The sequence below is a fragment of the Diospyros lotus genome, chromosome 12 (assembly GCF_014633365.1).
Source record: "Diospyros lotus cultivar Yz01 chromosome 12, ASM1463336v1, whole genome shotgun sequence".
Lineage (NCBI taxonomy): Eukaryota > Viridiplantae > Streptophyta > Magnoliopsida > Ericales > Ebenaceae > Diospyros > Diospyros lotus.
The window spans coordinates 9,588,837-9,607,451 of NC_068349.1; the positions used below are offsets into that span (position 1 = coordinate 9,588,837).

The 18,615-nt window shown below is 37.7% G+C and overlaps 2 protein-coding genes across 3 annotated transcripts; both read right to left on the minus strand.

Annotated features, from left to right (window-relative positions):
• Positions 1–953: 953 nt before the first annotated feature.
• On the minus strand, positions 954–2,085 carry LOC127787112 (uncharacterized). The gene has a single exon (XM_052314976.1). The coding sequence runs from the start codon at positions 2,051–2,053 to the stop codon at positions 1,412–1,414; it is 642 nt and encodes a 213-aa protein (XP_052170936.1). The 5' UTR covers positions 2,054–2,085; the 3' UTR covers positions 954–1,411.
• A 688-nt stretch (positions 2,086–2,773) lies between these two features.
• LOC127786755 (lon protease homolog 2, peroxisomal) lies at positions 2,774–17,805 on the minus strand. Of its 2 annotated transcripts, XM_052314400.1 has the most exons (17): positions 17,467–17,805; positions 14,771–14,883; positions 14,562–14,670; positions 14,136–14,305; positions 13,114–13,205; positions 11,563–11,742; positions 11,378–11,461; positions 10,502–10,629; positions 10,069–10,270; positions 9,771–9,977; positions 8,685–8,815; positions 7,696–7,909; positions 6,218–6,520; positions 5,878–6,072; positions 4,572–4,817; positions 3,792–3,893; positions 2,774–3,205 (listed from the first exon to the last, which is right to left on the minus strand). In XM_052314400.1, the coding sequence occupies exons 1-17, from the start codon at positions 17,571–17,573 to the stop codon at positions 3,122–3,124; spliced, it is 2,667 nt and encodes an 888-aa protein (XP_052170360.1). In that variant the 5' UTR covers positions 17,574–17,805; the 3' UTR covers positions 2,774–3,121. The 2 variants fall into 2 exon arrangements, with proteins under 2 accessions (XP_052170360.1, XP_052170361.1); XM_052314401.1 differs by lacking the exons at positions 14,562–14,670; positions 14,771–14,883; positions 17,467–17,805 and having other exon boundaries at positions 13,114–13,270; positions 14,136–14,283.
• Between the last annotated feature and the right edge of the window lie 810 nt (positions 17,806–18,615).

Genomic DNA, 18,615 nt, shown 5'->3' on the forward strand with positions numbered 1-18,615 from the left:
CCAAAGACCCTTTTTAGTTTTAAGCAGGCCCTGAACCTATCTAAATTCAAGATTTAGATGGTTGATTTATTTTTGTCGAGTCTTTTTTTTCTCTCCTTTACACATACACACGCATATACATCTTTGAACACAAATCTAGATTTAAGACAAAAGTCGAAATATGTCCATCTCATTTTGAAACCTAGATCCTTCTCACACACACACTTACTCATTTTCAAACACAAATATACATACAAACCTTTAAATTAAGATCTGAATTTAAGACAAGATTGAAGTATTTGTCTCTGTTAACGTGCAAAAATGGTTGACCAAAATTTGTCGACCCGTACTGATCTAGTAACCACGAATATGAAGGGAAGAGAGCAACAACCCCATCCACAAATAATGAGTAAGAGTTTTTACATGGTTCAGCCAGAATGGTGCCTAGTTTACGACTGTCCTCTAAAATCTTTTGCAAAGTAACAGTATATATATTGTTTTTATCATGCATTTGCAATAGCTTTTGATCATTTATTTATAGTGTGGGATATAGACAATTTACACAAAGTTGGATGCAATGGGGCTACCTCATGAGGGATAAAGTGTCATTCTTATCTCCTTAAAATAGGGAAGAAAAGTTCTGCACCATGTGGGGTCTGACTTTTTGCAGGTAAGGATAGGTAGACATCAGATCTGATTATTCTGCTTTGTGGTCTTCTTTACGAGCTAATCGAGTTAACCAATGAGCTAAAGCCATTGTCGAGAGCTCGCTTGCTATCACAATCGGAGCTCGCACTTTAACAAATGCGACCTCGTAAAATCATCTTTATTCTTGGGCCCGCTGTATTCCAAAGAGGCTGGGCTTTATCATTGGACCATTCCCAGCCCAGAACAGTCCTGTCAATAGCCAAAGACAGTTCAGGAAATACCCGTAACAATCTCATTTTTTAATCTACATCTAAGTTTAAGATGAACTTCTTAAATCCAAATTTTATTTATTTATTTTTTTGATGATTTAGGTGTCCGAGCTTCACTTGCTTAGTCCTGGAGGTGACCGACCTTCCTCTTGGTTCAATCTCTGAGTAAATCGGATGCCATCAGAAACTTAGACACTTTTAAGTGGAAATGTAGTTAATTCTCACTAAATGAGATATTTCTAGCTTCAACAAAATTGTTCATATTTATTTTTGAATATGAACAATCTAGACTAGATTCGACGAAAAGGTAAAAAATATAATAAATATTTGATTAGTTTTATTATATTTTATATCTTTCATTCTCTATTCCAAGTAAGAATTGTATTTTATTTATCTATGTTTTATTCTTTTCAAATAATTAAATAATAATAAAATTTATATTACTTGCTTTATTTTTCAATTATATATTCTATTAGAAGTCAACATATTTTACATAACCACACCGCCGGCACCGGTCACTGTCTCTCGCCGTCTTGCGTAGGTGGAACGAGGTGAAACACCGCAAACTCGTCCGAGCTGACGCCGAGTTGACTTGCCAACTCGACGACTTCGAACCCCACACTTACCAACTCGTTCAGACACTCGCCGGTCAACGGCCGAATCTCGCACGCCGCCCACACCCTCGTCTTCTCCCCGCACACCCTCTTCAGCGTCCTCCCTAGCACCGCCACGTCTGTGGCGTCGAAAAACACGTCCGACATGATCACCAGCTCTACTCCCCCGACTTCCTCCGGCAAATCGTCCGACCCCCACACGAGTCGACTCACCCAGATTCTGTCTCCCAGCCCGTTCGCTTCCACGTTCTTCGTCAGCCCAGGAAGCAGCGCCTCCACGTCGGTCAGAACCACTCGGCTCGCCCCGAGCAGAGCCGCAGTTAAGCCAGGCAGCCCAGTTCCGGCGCCGAGCTCGAGCACGGTCTTTCCGGCGAAGTCGAACTCGAGCCGGCCCTGGGTGGCCGTCCACTGGGACAGGACGAAGGCCGAGTCCCAAACCCAGGACCCGGTGAGTGCCCGCCCTGTGGCCAAGTCACAGACGTCGTCGTGTTCGTAAATCACCAGCTTTTCTCCGGCGATTTCGACTTCTCTGGAACCTCCCATATATAGTAGAGTTTTGTTTGGATAGAACAATTCACTAGTATATATATATAGCATTTTTTTTTATTGATTCGGAATCTATTCTTGTTTTCCTTTTTCTTTGGGTGGTTATAGTATTCCCTCCACATTCCACATCGAATCTAATCTTTCTGCCTTTCCGATGTAACAGAAGGTTATGTTTGGAGGTGGAGGTGGAGGTGGAGGTGTAGGTGGAGACTGGAGAAGGAAGAAACGGAGGTGCATTGCAATTGTTGTGTGATGGGATGTTACTGTTGCCGATATCGATTTGGTTTGTTTACTTCTTTTACAAGAAAAAGAATTGTAAATCAATAAGAGGTTCAATAATAGTAAAGGCCAAGCAAATTGTTGGTCTCTTCTCGCTTCATTATATATATATATATATATATATATGAATGCACTTTTTATCCCTTCTTTTCTAAAAATAAATAAATAAAATTCTCCCCCAAATTTATTAAACATTCTACACATTTCCCCTACAAATAAAATTTTTAAAACAACATAACTACTAGAAATTTTCTCCCTTAAATCTCAAACGCCATTTTCAGAACCAAAGCTTTACTAAACCTCATTCTCTAAATCAAACTTTTATTTGCTTCCACTTGAAGATCCAATTCATAAACTACTCCTGAAGTACCCATGCAAGACGCAGTAAGAGGTCATTTTGTTGAAATGTTGTGCATCAGGCAGCCAGTGAACAATCCCTATCGCAGTTGAAAATTGATTATATACTTAAAAGATGATAAATGACGAACATGAGAGGCAGTGCAAGAACACAAAAGAGGATGCAGTTGATTTTGCCCCTTGTACTTGTAAATACATTTTCCACAAGTAACGATTAGTACATCAACAAGAACTTCCGCTTGATGTCAATGCTGGGGTCTCAACATATTTGTCGACCAACCACGTTCACAGTATTGAGATTTGATCGCCAACCTCAGGCCTACCAAAGTGGAACTGGATCAGCTCGCTCGAATCTAGGGTTGTTCGTTGCCAGTTAAACAAATCAATCGCCAGAAGTTTGTATGGTAAAAGACAGGCGAGGTGGTCTTGTCATAACTTGGAGTGCTGTCTCCAAGGACAACCACCTTCAAAAGCCTGTTCCAGCACATCTTCCATCCGCTTGGCCAGTATTATCTGTCGCGTTCATGGAACGATTGTGAGGATTGGACCACTCATAGTGAATATAGTCAACAAATACAGAACAAGAACAAGAACAGCCAGCTTTAAGAATGTTTTCCAGGTGTGAAAGAATGTAGAGGGGGACCATATATGGTTCCATAATCATGTCCAACATTATGTGTTGACTAACACGGGGAAAAAAGAAAACCCTTGTTACACCGGCATAATTCTTGCCCCAGATTATCATCGTATATCATATTGCTATCTACAACACCTCTCTGCATTATTCTTCTCAGTCAAACTGCCTTGAGTAATTCAAATTAAGTAAAACAATTTGAACACAAGTTGAGCTCATGGGATTGGATTGTGACAAATAATGCATCCAGGTCCCTCTCTAATCCCATGTTTTTACTGGTTTACATCCTAAATAAAATTATTGTTAGGTGCAGGCCCAAGATTCTCCATCTTGAACCAATGTGGGAGGTGAAAAACTTAGCTGTGTCTAGCTAGACTTTACTACCACAGACCAGTGGACATGTTCCAGTTTGTAAATGTACTAGTACCCAAGTGAACACCTTAACCATGACTAGAAACAAATTACCTCCAAGTTGGTAAGCACAGCTGATGGTACTTCAACCAAGTCTTTTAAGTTCCTTTCTGGAAGGATAACTCGCTTGATGCCATATCGATGAGCTGCCAAAACCTGTACAGCATGTATAAGTACCTCTTCAAACAAGATAGTCCAAAATTCCTGAGTGTGAATGAAGCAAAATGAATGTGTCTCAAATTATGACATGATGCAAAAAGAATGAATCAGGAACAACATTATTAAATTTGAATACAAGCCCTGCTGGGCTGCTTATACAAGTGACAAGAGCACAATGCCAAAATAAGTTTGGTACCTTTTCCCACAGAAATCCAATATATATTAGCAATCAAAGGCAGCCAAATGGCCATAAAAAATGGGCCTCATAACCTTTCTATTTTTATTTTCTTTTTGTGCATCCTAGTCTTGTGCCCCCATTTGAGCATCCCAAGGTTTTGACAATTAATAAAGTAGGGGTACGGCATTTAAAACTGTGTGCGCCAACTGCAACCCAGAATGTTTTATTTTCTCTGACAAAACAGGTGCTATTCTCCCAGGTTGACCCACTCTTAAAAAGAAAACATGATGTTCATGTCCAATTCTAGCACAGTTTTCCTATACTACAATGTGAGACATGAACTGTCCAACATGCAGGCATGCCAAATCATTTTGAGAAACAAGCAAATTAAATTACCATTCTGGTTGAAAACAGCAACTATAAGATTATTGTTTGCTAGCTGAGCACAAATCAAAATAGCAACAGAGAACAAGCCCATGAAAAGAGCCGGAGCACACCTTATCCTTGATACCACCAACAGGTAATATGAGACCCCTCAGAGTCATTTCTCCGGTCATTGCTGTATCAGCTCTTACCCGTCTCTGACTGAACAGTGAAACCAATGATGTGACAAGAGTAACTCCTGCTGAGGGTCCATCTTTTGGTACAGCCCCAGCAGGAAAATGTATATGAATATCCCGGCCCTCCAGTAAATTAATTCCCTCAGCAGAAGTCAATTTAAGTTCAGTTGCCCTCGCTCTAACCTGCATATGAAGGAAATGACTAAAGAATAACAAAAAAACCACTAAACAACTACTAAATTCTAATGTAATAAAAATAGAAAATTTTTGCATCAGGATCTTGTTTTTGGCTGGATGTCTTAGAACACAGTAAAAATAACCTATACTAGAGGAGTATTTTTTATGAACTATTAGAAAGGCCGAAGACCAACAATTTCATGCAATTTAGGCAAAAATGTTTCTGGGGTATTATGTGGTAACAAGGTTGCTAGTATGTGTTTGAAGATGTCTTATTTTATGTAGAAGCCATGAAAAATGTCCCATGTCAAATACAACATAAAAGGAAAGGACGACATCTTTACTTCTCATTTTGGAGTAAGATGCTTTTAGTGTCCAATAATAACCACTCACAATTGGAGCTTGGGTAGGGTGCAACTTCATATTTTGAAGATCAACAACTGTCCTGCTACCAACACAGGTGAACCTTCCCCAACAAGGAGACCAAACATGAGCATGCACATGGTTATAGGTAGGAAATGAGACTCGAATAGGAGCTTCCTCCCACAGTTCCATGACAAAATTAACTAGTCTAGAAACCTAGGTTATTAGAAAAGGCACGACTTTGGTAGTGATATTGTCAAATCACCACAAATAAACAGGTAAATAGAGGCAAATAATGGAGAGAGGAAGAGGGAAAAGAAAGAACACAAAAAAGTTTATTGCAAGCTAAAACACAGTATCAAAAATGTTACTGAGGCATCAGTTAGATGTCACAAGTCAAGCACACATTCAGGGAATATCCCTGTTTTGCCTAATGTAAAGAACTCATTTTATTATAAGAGAATAGACCAAGTATGCTAATCTCATACTCTTGCTTATATTTCTAAAAGTTTCTATTATTTCACTTTTAAGAACAAAGGGGGATATCGAAAGCATTGTATCCTATACCTAGAGAATGAGGCCCATCACCCCACATCTTTTGCAGCCATGCTCATAAGCAATAGACAAATTAAAAATTTTATACAGCAGGGAAGTCACTAGGCATATAAACCAACACAAAACTATTTCTGAAGGGAAAGATTACCCATGTCATTGCAATCTGAGCTGATTCTTTAATAACATCCCCAAGTTGCCCAGTGAGATGAAGATCACCCTTTCCTGCCATTGCTGTAGCCTCAACAAACTGAACCTCCCCGCCAAATGCAGTCCAAACCAACCCAACAGATACCCCAGGAGTTGCAACTCGTTCAGCAGTTTCTTTGTCATCATATCTTGGTGGCTGCATTTGAATAAAAATGTTACAGACCACATCATGTTAGCCATGACAAGAAACTCAGTGAGATGAATTTGATAAAAGTATACCAAGCTTCTCACAATTATTTCTAGATTGAATCTGGATGAAAAATGAAAAAGAACATGCTTACCCCTAAAACTTTTTCCAACATAGCTTCATCCACAACCAATTGTGAGCTAAGTCTGAACGCAGCTGATATCTCATGATTGCTGACCCCCATTGGGATGACTTCCATTTCTATCTCAGCTCCATCAGCAAGCCTGCTCTCCAGCAGCGGTGAACCAAGTTGGTGCACATCTTTGCTGAGAGGTACAGAATGTTCTTGCTCGGCTACTCTAACAGCTGCTGCACGAGCTAAGGCAGCCAAATTCCTCTCCAGATTCCTAACACCAGCTTCTCTGGTATACCTTTGGATGACAAGTTTTACCATAGCCTACCACAGCAGAATCAACCAATGATGAATCTTCTCTAAGGAAACCATGTTACATTCTCATAATGAGAACACGAAAATCAACCTTTTTCTATAGGCTACTACAACAAAAGGAAATGTACCAACCAAAAAACCTGTGGAAGGTAACTGTGACATACAAAGCCCAAAAGACATATTTGAAATGCAAATTTTCAATCACCCCCACAAACATACTTCTCCCTCACCCACAAGAGACAAATATAGACAGACAACTACACAAGGGCATCACAAATCCATGACTGGAAAGCAAGGAAAAAGCACAACAAAAAAAGTAAATAGAAAGTAATGAAAACAAACAGAAGCCAAGAAATTGGCATGGAATGACCCTACAATAAACAATAAAAAAAAAACCTGTGCTCTAAAACAACGCATTCACAGCTTAAAATAACTAAGCCATCATTATCATTTGTCCAGACCTTTTATCTCAAAATTCTTTATTGGCAATGTGTAGTTTTTAATCCATAAAATGTTCTTGTTTCATCTTCAAACCAGTAAAGGAAATTTTCACAGCAAAGATGAAAAACAAGGATCTGAACTGAAACAATACTTGACCTTATATTGCTGAAACCAAAATTCCCCTAAACATAGAAAAGACCGATGTCAATAAAGATGACAAATTGACAACTTCATCTACATCTGGAAGATTAACCCTAGTAAAGCAGTTGGAAAGATCATCATCACAAGCAAACAGCTTGCAGCTACTTCAGAAGATGTGCAAAATAATGGGGAAACCCTTTCCCTGCATTAGTGAAAGCTACTACTAGGTACTAAAGAAAACAATGTGGTTGTGAAGCTATGAGTTCCAAGCCCATGAGACCAATCATCAAAGAATTTTCAACCAATTGTCTATAAGAAAAATAGAACCACCATAAACATGACCAACCAGTTATGGTAGAAACAAATTTTATAACTGGTAACTAATTCAAAAGAGAACAAAACAAATTACCACATAATGCCAAAAATCATGCAATACAAATGGAGAGCATTTTATTACATGGCATATTCTGGCCTCATGAAGCCAAGACAGAAAGACAGACGTTTGATTCAATTTGATGTATTCTGGCCTCATGGATCCAAGAAGGAAAGACATTAGAAGTTTCATTCCATTTGGATTTACGTTTCAAAGTAAAGTTTAATACCTCAGGAATTTGAAGAAACTCGGAACTCAAACCATGTTGATCAAGAACTCGTGGAATGAGATGTCTCATTGCAATTCTAAGCTTTTCTTCAGGGGTATAACCAGGCAGTTCAATGACTTCCATCCTATCTAACAGCGGTGGAGGAATAGGTTGCACCCTATTTGCAGTTGCCACAAAAACCACTTTTGAAAGATCAAATGGAACATTTAAATAGCTGGTCACATTCAATCAAGGAATCAATATGGAAATGTTAGCTGGGATTCTACTTCATTCAACATTCACTTTGAAGTAATTTAAAATACTAATAAAATGTAAAAATAAATTCTTAACCTAGATGCCCAAAACTTTAGAAGCTTAGGTATGACATGAGTTGTAAGGGCCTTACAGAAAATAAGGTCATACATAGAAATTATTGGTGAGCTAGTACTCATGTAGCCAACCCATATGGTGGGATAAAGGCTCAATGTTGTTGTTATTGGATGCCCATTACCTTGTCCAGATGAAACAAATTTACACAAAATCATTTTTTGAAATCCCTACAAAATCCGAGAGAAAGAGAGAGAGAGAGAGAGCACAGGCAGTTGGAAAGAAGCAGGGAATAGATAACTAATTATGCTTTAATGTAGATTATCCAATGGCAAATTCCACATCCAGAGAAAAGCTAATTATCCCAAGAACTAAGATCATAGGCTAAATGAGACACCAAAACCTCACGGAGGAAAAACGGGCAATCTTCAGACTTGAAATGGATATAGACTTGACTATTTCTTTTTCTTTTCTTTTTTTTCCTTTTTCCCACCCCTCAAGAATAATAGCATTTTGGGAAAGCAAGGCATATGATACCATATAGTCAATAAAAGTTGTAAAAGACCATACATTTTAAAAGAGTTGCCATTACTCCTATGCATTTCTTTTTTTTTTTTTTTCAGTTTACAAAAAATAATTAACTACATAACTTGCTGAACCACATCCAAAAGGAAGAAGGATACTGATCGTTGAAAGTTTTATTCTGCTCAGGATCAAGAACCTCCAGTAGAGCTGAAGCTGGATCCCCCCGAACATCAGAGCCTGTCTTGTCAATCTCATCCAGCAGCATAACAGGGTTGCAAACAGCTACTCTCTGAAATTGGCAATAGAAAACACAAGATTATTTCCATAGCCTCCACTCCATAAAAGTTAACATATAAAGCTGTTATACCCTTAGCCCAGACCAACTGCCAAATGGAGGGGAGAAATGAAACCTATGTGTTAAATTCCTGAACATATTATCATCGAAATAAATAATATGCAGACAAATCTTAAAACAAATTCTAAGAACTGTAAAGGCATCCAACCAAGTTAATTTTTACATAACACACAACACCATCATGATAAACTGTAAGGTACCCAATGAAGCACATAGAAGCTATGCTATAAATAGACTGTGATGACAGCATTCTAAGGGATTACTGTTATAATACATGAGTTTCTTCTTTCCTTCTCTTTTTCTTTTTGGTTTACATATGATCACATGAACACATTAAGGAACATAATGGCACATCAGGAGGCCTCCACAAATTTGGACGCATCAGATCTGATGCACATCAGGAGGCAAGAACTCGTATCTGAATTGGTTTCAGAAAATAAATACCACACAAAAAAAGTAATAACCAAATATTTATAAACCCCTGACCATCAAATGGCACATACATCGATGTGCCATTTCAGACTTAACTGGACACCCTTTCTAGGTGGCAAGGAAATTACCTGAGCCAAACATAACCAGCCTTGTTTTCCAGTGCATGTGTCAATTGGACATTAGGGAAGGAACTCTTTTTGCAATTACTTACAACATGCATCTCTGAGTCCAACCCCTCTGCCCTTAAGCTTCTTATGACAATGAAGGAATTTAGACATGACCATGAATAGAAATGATTGTAGTTGTAGAGCTAAAATTCATGTAGCTGACCCCACCTAGTGGGATTAAGGCTTGTTACAATGCTATAGTTCAAGCATATAGGAAAAGAAAACATCATATGATTAAGATTGCAACTTTGATGGAACCACTATAACTAAAACCAATTACAACTTTTAACCTTCAATCCATCAATAAGACGTCCGGGCATGCTTCCAATGTACGTTCTCCTATGCCCTCTAATATCAGCCTCATCCTTAACACCACCAAGGGATAGGCGTATGAATTTTCTGCCGAGAGCAGCAGCAATTGATGATGCCAAAGATGTTTTCCCAACACCAGGTGGACCAACAAAGCACAAGACCGGACCTCTTGCCTCTGGTTTTAGCTGCAATGCACATAATTTAGACCAAGTCATATTGATTACAAGGATCACAATACTACATCCAAACTGACAAGAACTGGAGAAGTTGGCCAACCTTGCGAACTGCTAGATATTCAATGATTCTCTGCTTGACCTTGACTAGACCATAATGATCACTGTCAAGGCGCTCCCTTGCAGCCCTCAAGTCCAATTCCTGTTCTTCACTGGCCTTCTGCCAAGGCAGATCCGCAAGAAGTTCCAGGTAAACACGAGAACTATTATACCCTGGCTGCTGAGGTTGCATTTTTTTAAGTCTCCTGATAAAATAACAAGTATTTAGTAAAAGCTAGCTGCAGATTCCCAAACTTGTTACTTAGAATTTTGCAGTTGATTATGCATTCATGTCAGAATTTAAAATAACAAACTTAATAGCTTGCTGATTTAAAATAATATATTAATCAGAAATTTTGCCTGCCACATGAAAGGATAATCCAAACGTCCTTTCTAGTATCATTAAACCTAGTTGCTCTGTACACAGTGTCATATACCTCAATTCCCTCTGTGCATGCTTCCAAATATCTGGTGGCATTTCTGCACTCTGCATTTTTCTTTCCAGGTTAGCCACGTCATCCTCATCATCATCATTGTCCCCCAGTTCCTCTTTTATAGCCCTCATCTGAAAAAAAATAAAAAATCAGAAAGTCATAGGCAAATAATAGAAATAATTCAGATATACCAATATAATGAATAAAATGCCACACACATATTGATCAAGTAAAGGTAACTTGATTGATGAAACTAACCACAAATATATTTAAGTGTCAGCTACAAGAAGCCCGTAATGCCTATGCTGAGTTGCTCATTGAAATTAAAAAACTATACACAGAGGTGGAGGAGGACAAAAGGAACCATAAGAAGCTAGGGAGCATGTAGCAACAATGCCCATAAGCAAGGACAGATAGCCCAGATAATTATTTGCAAACACATCAATAACACCTTTAGAAGATTGACCATTGTTTCATAAGCCACGACATCAACTCCATACATATAATTATTGACCCTTGACAATCCATTAACTGACAGTGCAAACTCTCAACAACTGCAGTACATAGATGTTACCTTGCAGGAAGGCTCAGTAGTAGACACTTGATACAGACATGAAGAACGTTAAGAATAAGCAATTATAAAGCATAATTATCTGATAACAAGATAATGTTTCCTTAATGCATGACATGAAGGCTTCAGAGCTCAGGAGTGATTCAAATGCATCTTCCAATTGGAAGTGTGACCACTGTAGATATGTGCTACCATTGGAGCACTGCATAAAGTTCTCTTGCCTTGTCCATTAGACAAACCTAAAGCCTCACACAGTTTAATACCTAAGGCTTGTACTCTTAAAGAATAGCCAAAGTCAGAAAGCTAACCTGCTGTCGAAGAAAAAATTCCTTCTGGGTCTTTGACAACTGTCCCTCAACTTTTTGTGTAATCTTCTCTGCCACACGAATAGACTGTTACAGTAAACAGGAGTTAGTACCTTCACAACTCTATAAAGGCTGGGGGAATGGAAAAAGGAAAATAGCAGAAGATGTCCTTTAAATTCACAAGTAACCTGCAAATGCCTGTCAACTAGCTCAGTGGCTTTTGAAAGCCGGACTTTAACATCAACAGAATCCAACATAGAAAGCTGCTCCTCAAAGCTTATCTCGAAGCTAGCAACAAAAATATCTGCCAATTTGTGCACAGGAACAGTCTCCAACAGGACTTTTGTCCTCCCACCAGTTTTTTGTTTCTAGGATTAGGAATTAAACAATGAGATGATGAAAAGTAACACCCCAAATAAATCACACATAAAACATAACCAATAACTGACAAAATGAAAAGATCGCATGCTGTTTCGTTGGCATAATGATCATCAGTGTTGTTGCAAAACAATGTTCACCGTCTAAGTAATGGAATGTCATAATAATTTCTTCAGCAATCTCAGACAAGGCAAATCCATCACCAGAAAATTAATCTCAATTTCAAGTTAATCAATCACTATATATTTACTTTCAAACATTATTTAAATCAATTCCTGTCAAGATCCTTAATTTCAAATTTAGGAAGAAGCTTCATGTCTAAAAGTAACAAAAATTTCCAAGGTCCAGCTAACTTAACATTCAAATGACTGTTTCAATTTGGCTGACCAATTTCAATAGGCCTTGCCTAATTGAAACATCATTTTGAGGAGGAATTTACGATAAAGAAGAAGATAAAATCTGGAATAAGATGAAGTAGACCAGATTGAATAAAAGAGATGAAACCCCAGCCGTTCCAAAGAAATAGGAAAAGATGAGGCTTCAGCTACTCCTAAGAAGTAGGAGAAAACTTAGCAGAAAATTTAGGAGAAAATTTATCCCTTATCCATTGTTGTATTTGTAATTTACGTTCCTAGATTTTAGGTAGATTTTCTGTATTTAAATAGGCTGCACGTATCATGGTAAAGGTGTGAAACTGATACTTTCATTCACCCCTCTTTGCTTAGAGTTTATTCTCTCAATTTATTCTCAATTCCTCTAAGCTTGTTCACATCAAATGGAAGCTTAATGCCTTTTCACAGGCATGGTGAAGTTCCATAAAATCACTCTGGATGGCAATTTGAAAACAGTATGCATGATACGCCACAGAATAGAAAAGATAGATTCCTTACAAAACTATAGCACCAATCATCTGCAGCAAAATAATTGCATTAGAATGAGATGAGCCTATCAGTCAAATTTTGATGTAAAGCCAGGAGAAGACGAATGTATATCTTGAGTAAAGGTTGTATAAAAGAAATATCCATCATCTACAAAATTAGTAGCTTCAGGAATTAAATGAGATATTATAAACTCAACAAAAATACACTTCAAAATTCAGAAATATAAGAAAAGGTTTCTCTTACTAGTTGCTCATCAAACATGAAACACCTCCACAAAGAAGGATTTCATTGCAGGGCTAACTTGAAAATTAGAATAAATATCAGAGTGTTGAACCCAGAAACCACATCTGCTTTCTGGTAAAACGGCCACACAAGCAAGCAACTGACACAACTAAAAATAATGATGCATGCCTGGAGAGCATAAATGACAGTAGTAGTTAGGAGAATCCCACCACTAGCATACTTAGTCTCAAGATTTACCTGCTCTAGAAGGGAGATAAGCTCCATGGCAGTAGCTTTAAACTGGCGTGACAAGGCTATGAAATCTGGGTCTTGCTCAACTTGCTCCATCTCTAATTAAGAATAGAAAATTGTAGCAACTCAGCATCTCGTCAGGTCAGGACATAAAGCTACTTCTCTACATGCAACACGCCAGTAACCATATTGTTACAAACACCGCAATTGAAAAAAGGAGTAACAGGGAAAAGTCTATTGCAGACATATATATAATCTGGAACAGAAGTTTCAATGTGATGATGCATGGCAATACATGAAAAGAAATTTGTTATTTGCCAAGCACGAGAAAGTCCATTTACTGTGAGCCTAGGTTATTAACCTGAAAATAACTTAACTACAAGAAACTACACAAAGAAAACACTGGATCCTGTAATAATTAAAGCAGCTCTCTTATACTTTCACTTAAACAAACAATTCTATTCTATTCTTTCTAATGAGAATGCCAACTTATGGAGAATTTTAAGAAGAAAGTTGCACTAAGCAGAAGAATGAAGAATCTTTCTTTAAAAAAGAAGAAGAAGATGGTAACAGAGCAAACCTCCCCCCCCCCCCCCCCAAAAAAAAAAATAAATAAATAAATGAATAAATAAAATAAAGAAGAAGAAGAAGAAGAAGAAAACAGGAAAAAGGTTGCTACAACTAATCAGGAAACCGCTAGTTATATTTAGTTTGAAGTACTTGTGCTATAGAACACAACTAGTCAAGTCCCTTCTTATAAGAAGGCAGGATTAAACGAAGCAAAACTGTTGTACACCTAGTAAATCAAAATACATCCTGCTAATGTTAAAAGTGACACTAAGCCTTGCATTTTAACATAATAACAGTGAGCTTTTATAAGCATACATGCTACTTTTCCACGAAAAGTATTGGTCAACAAAGAAAGAAGCTAGAATGGTCAAGTTAGCATTGAGTGTATGTCAATTAGAAGTGCTAAGTCAACTTGGACCAAATACATTTCTAAAGGAAAGGCATAGTCAGCGACTTACCAGCTTTTGTCATATCCGCTGGAGCAATCCTTGCAGTATAATATGTTCCTCTTGTGCTAAGCTCATGGACGCTGAACCTGCACAATCCTTCTAGAACAACTATGTATGTGACCCTTCCACTTGGTTTCTCCACTCCTCTTGACAAATGTAAGGCTCGAGCTGCAACTCCCCTGAAAGTGGAGATCTAGCATAATCAGTCATGCATATTTCACAAGCCAACAAAAAGGACAACGGTAACACAAAGTTGAATGAGTATAAGGTAACTGAAATCAAGGAGCAATTCTGAAGTCAGCAACCATGTGTAAGTATGAACAGCCAAGGGAACATGTAAAGTTACTCTGCATGTGATTAACCACACAGCAAAACAACCTAATTGTTTCTACAGGATGCATAACTAGACACCAGAAAAAGAAAATCAGTCTATACCTGGTATGCCAGTGAATGACTTCCTGTTGGTTTTTCCCATCAGGCTTGTGAATATCTGATGGACCAACTTGAAGTTTTGAGTTTCCCTCTCCTGTATCAGTCGCTGCACCTACAATGAGAACAAAATTGTATCTCCTCTCTTAGATAATTCCAAGCATGCAATCTGAACTTCTTACTAAGCAAGAAATCAGAACATAAATCATAATTACCTGGAGATAGCTCGGGACCCACAGATGTTGTCTCTGCAGCATCCCTAACTGGCAGAATCCCAATTAACCCCTTCTCTTCCTTCTGCCAGAGTTCTTGCTCCACCAGTTTCACACTGCAGAGAGAACATTGCCTTTATGAGTTGAACCAAATAACCAATAAAACGAATGAGTCTTCTGTCTCGACTCTCAAGTAACTGCAGCACTGTGAAATCCCAGTATAACTTGTCATATATCTCCTGATCAGCATCCTATTCCAATTCTCTCTTCTTCCTAGCTCCAAATCCATACATTTATTTGTGAATGTGTACATATATACCCTCATATTAGAACAAGGCCACAGCCACAAATGGAGAATTCCCTTAAGGGTTGTGCACACAATTGTAGAGTAATATATTTCTGCCATATTAGGACAAGAATTTTCTCTAGCTTCAGGTTTTTAACTTTTTCATTCACAAGAACTTTTGTTTTTCTTTCTTCTTTTTATTTCCTGAAGCGCCAAAAAAATTGCATAAAAATAAAATTCAATTTTTCCAGTTGTTTCATAAAATGAAAAAGATAATTGGATCACTGATGCCACATTAGACTATGGATAAATAGTGCTCTGGTCATTATTGACACCCAAAATTGTGTGTAGAACCAACAAATAAGAAGAAAGGAAAGAGATCAATAACCAATATTCCATAGTCAAAATCATACATTCAAACTTTAATATTCCCCACACTAGTTAGGCATTTATAACCTCATAAAGCCCTGCCAAATTAGGAATCTTAATGAACTAGAAAACGTAAACATGACGTGATATTCCTAACTAAAATCCCAAAAAAATAAATAAAAGAGGGCATTCTTGTGCATGTGGCTCCCCCACTTTTGCGAATAGGCTATTTCCACAACTCAAACTTGTAACCTTCCAATCACAAAAGAGCAACCTTATTGTTGCTATCAAAGCTTGCCCTCTAAAATTCCAAATAACTAGAATAATAAAATTCTAAATTAATTGGAACACTTTATCTTCATTACATTGGCTCTGCATTAGAGAGCCAATCTAAAATTGGGAACTAATTCTGGTATGCATTTTTGTTGTCCCCAAAAATGACTGTACTTTGTCCTGCCTTAACATATAATTCAAATTTAATCAAAAGGTGACTTAGATCCTCTGATGCGATGGCATGATGCAATTTCAGCTGCAGAATTCTAAAGCTTTCAATTTCTTCTCTATCCTAAATTTAATATTTTCGGTTTTGATCATTTTAGCTTTTACATTGTGTGTGTGTGCGCGCGCCGGGGGGGGGGGGGGGGGGGGTTCATTCCAATGGGCATTTGCCTCTTAGTATGGGAGAGGAAGGTCTTGAATGGCTAGGAACTCAGGAATGCCCCTGTTTTTCTTGGGTTGCTTGATACATTTTTGAGGAATAGGGTTATCCAGTATTCATTTGATCATTTCAAACTCTTCAGAAAATCTAAACCATTCTTCAATCCTCCTCACCCATAATTTTCTGAATAGTCCAGAAATAATTATTCAATCCAATCAACCAATAGTAATGCTCAAAATGAAGCTTCATCTGCTATTCAATATTCTTGGAGTAGCAAAAATAAGACACCTCATCCCACAAACTTTCTCCTTTGTTCTCTAAATTATCCCTGGATCAAAAATTCAAATCGATAAAGGGATTAGTTCTAAATTATCAAAGCTAAAATGGACTACAATAAACCCCAAGAATAGATACCGATTACCTGAGTGAAACTTTTTCTTTAGTTGGTTACTTTCGAAGCCATATAATTATATATAAAGACAATCAATCTTCTTACCACAACTCCTGATTTTCTTAGCATTCCTCCTTTCGATTGGGCACCTTTGACTTAAATTGATGAAAAAAAACATAAATTCTTTACTTATCATGAGGCCAACTCACCTCAAGTGGCTTCCTATCTTTTTGTATTCAATCACTTTGAACTGTCCACAAATGCATTCCTTTCTTTATCTGTCTTTTCTCAAACACTAATACTATCAACATTAATGTTTCAATTATATCAATTTCTGAACATCTTATTTCTCAGATGCCTAGCTTCTTATATCATATACATAACTGAGAGTAGTCCAAGATAAGTTCCCCTTCAACTAAGTAAAACTTCTACCATCTCATGAAGCCCCCACAGCAATTCTCTATTTCATCCATCCCACACAATCTATGGTCCACGTTCTCCTCAATCTTTCACTCCAAACTCAATTGAAAATAATAACCCCAGGCATCACCTAACCATCTATTTTCACTTTATCCTCAATTTATCCCCATGCCTTATGCTACTTCTTTCTCCATTCAGAAGCGGCCTCCCTTTCTAAACACAACTCTTGGCACTACCAGAAGTTTGACAAATTTTGACAACAGTGCAATTGATCCATGGTTGGATTTCGTTTGCTAAGCTTTATGGGAACGCTGTATCAAACCACCAAGACATTATATTCTAAATTAGCATCTCAAATTCAATTCTTCGAGCACAAACTCCATTTCCCCAAAAGCCATGACTGGACTCCAGTTCCCAATTCAACCTACCAATTGGACCCTAATAACAGAACGGAATTCCAATTACTCATAGAATATCAACTTCCACAAAATGTTCAGATATTCCGTAAAAAAAATCAGGACAAACATCGAATTATCCGCTGAAATCTGCAAAGGGATAAAGGAAAGAAAGGTAACCTGCTGGGAGAGGTGCAGCGAATCCGAATTATCGCACCAGGCAACAAGACCTTGTTCCTGAAGGGAAGGATGGCGAGTCGACTCGGCAGCTCCACCGATTCCGCCATGGCTTTCACACCTCGGAGACGAGCAAGGTATATAGAGAGAGAATTTAGAGAGAGAGAGAGAGAGAGAGAGTCTTACATATATGTATATCCGCGTGTGTATTTAGACATATATATATATATAGGGATAGCGATAGGGATAGAAACAACTACAAGAAGAAGAATCCTTGGAAGAAAGCGTAGAGAGGTTCAGTCAGGCACAGCAACTGGCCGCCCACTCCCACCCCCACGCCCTCGCCTATGATCAAATTTTCCCTTCTTTTTTTTTTTTTCTAAGCCTCATTTGATTTTTATTTAAAACTGGAGATGACAAGGGCCTCAGCTTTGTTTTATTACTTTCAACACCCGCCTATTTTAATGGTTTTTGCATTTTTGTCCCCATTGAGGAGCTGGATTGGCGTCAAGTTAGAAGACTGTTCTTTGTTGTGGTCCAGGCTCTGAGAAATAGTTGGTATAATTTTTATATTATCGTCATTTTTTCAACGTGTAGGTACCTAATAATTTGTGTGGCTATTAAATATGTTACTATTTTTTTGGGATAAAGGACTCAAGAAATAGTAATTTTTTAATAAAAATTCAATTTTATCAATTCACCCCCTTAATCTTTGAGATTACAGAAAGTTTAACAATGGAATAGCACAACATTATAACAAATTAATTTCGAGGGGAAAAAATTAATTTGGTTTTTAATTTTTTTTTATTTTGGTTAGTTTAGTATCATAGTAAAAATGACAGTGGTACCATATAGACATAAGTTTTGTACCATATTAAAGGAACACGGGTGGGTTGGATATTAATTGTAGCATCTTGTTACAACTTACAAGCATTAATAGTTTTTTAAAGTATTTTCTCACAAATTGTGTAAATTGCAATATTTAATCATCTATAATTAGGGATGGACAAAAAAAACACTAAACCGTGAAAATCGTCTGCACCAAACCACAAGATTTTTTGAAGATAGCGGTTCGGTCTGATTTGAGAAATCCCCAAACCATGCGGTTTGCGATTTGTGAATTTCTCGATTTGGTTAAAACTGAACCGGCCA

Excerpts from the sequence above, each read along its gene's own strand:
- LOC127787112 (XM_052314976.1), bottom strand. The coding sequence starts at position 2,053 with ATGGGAGGTTCCAGAGAAGTCGAAATCGCCGGAGAAAAGCTGGTGATT.
- LOC127786755 (XM_052314400.1), bottom strand. The coding sequence starts at position 17,573 with ATGGCGGAATCGGTGGAGCTGCCGAGTCGACTCGCCATCCTTCCCTTC. Across the intron at positions 14,306-14,561 it reads GTCATTCACTGGCATACCAG|GGGAGTTGCAGCTCGAGCCT; the intron begins GTATAGACTGAT and ends CTCCACTTTCAG. Across the intron at positions 13,206-14,135 it reads AGCGGATATGACAAAAGCTG|AGATGGAGCAAGTTGAGCAA; the intron begins GTAAGTCGCTGA and ends ATTCTTAATTAG.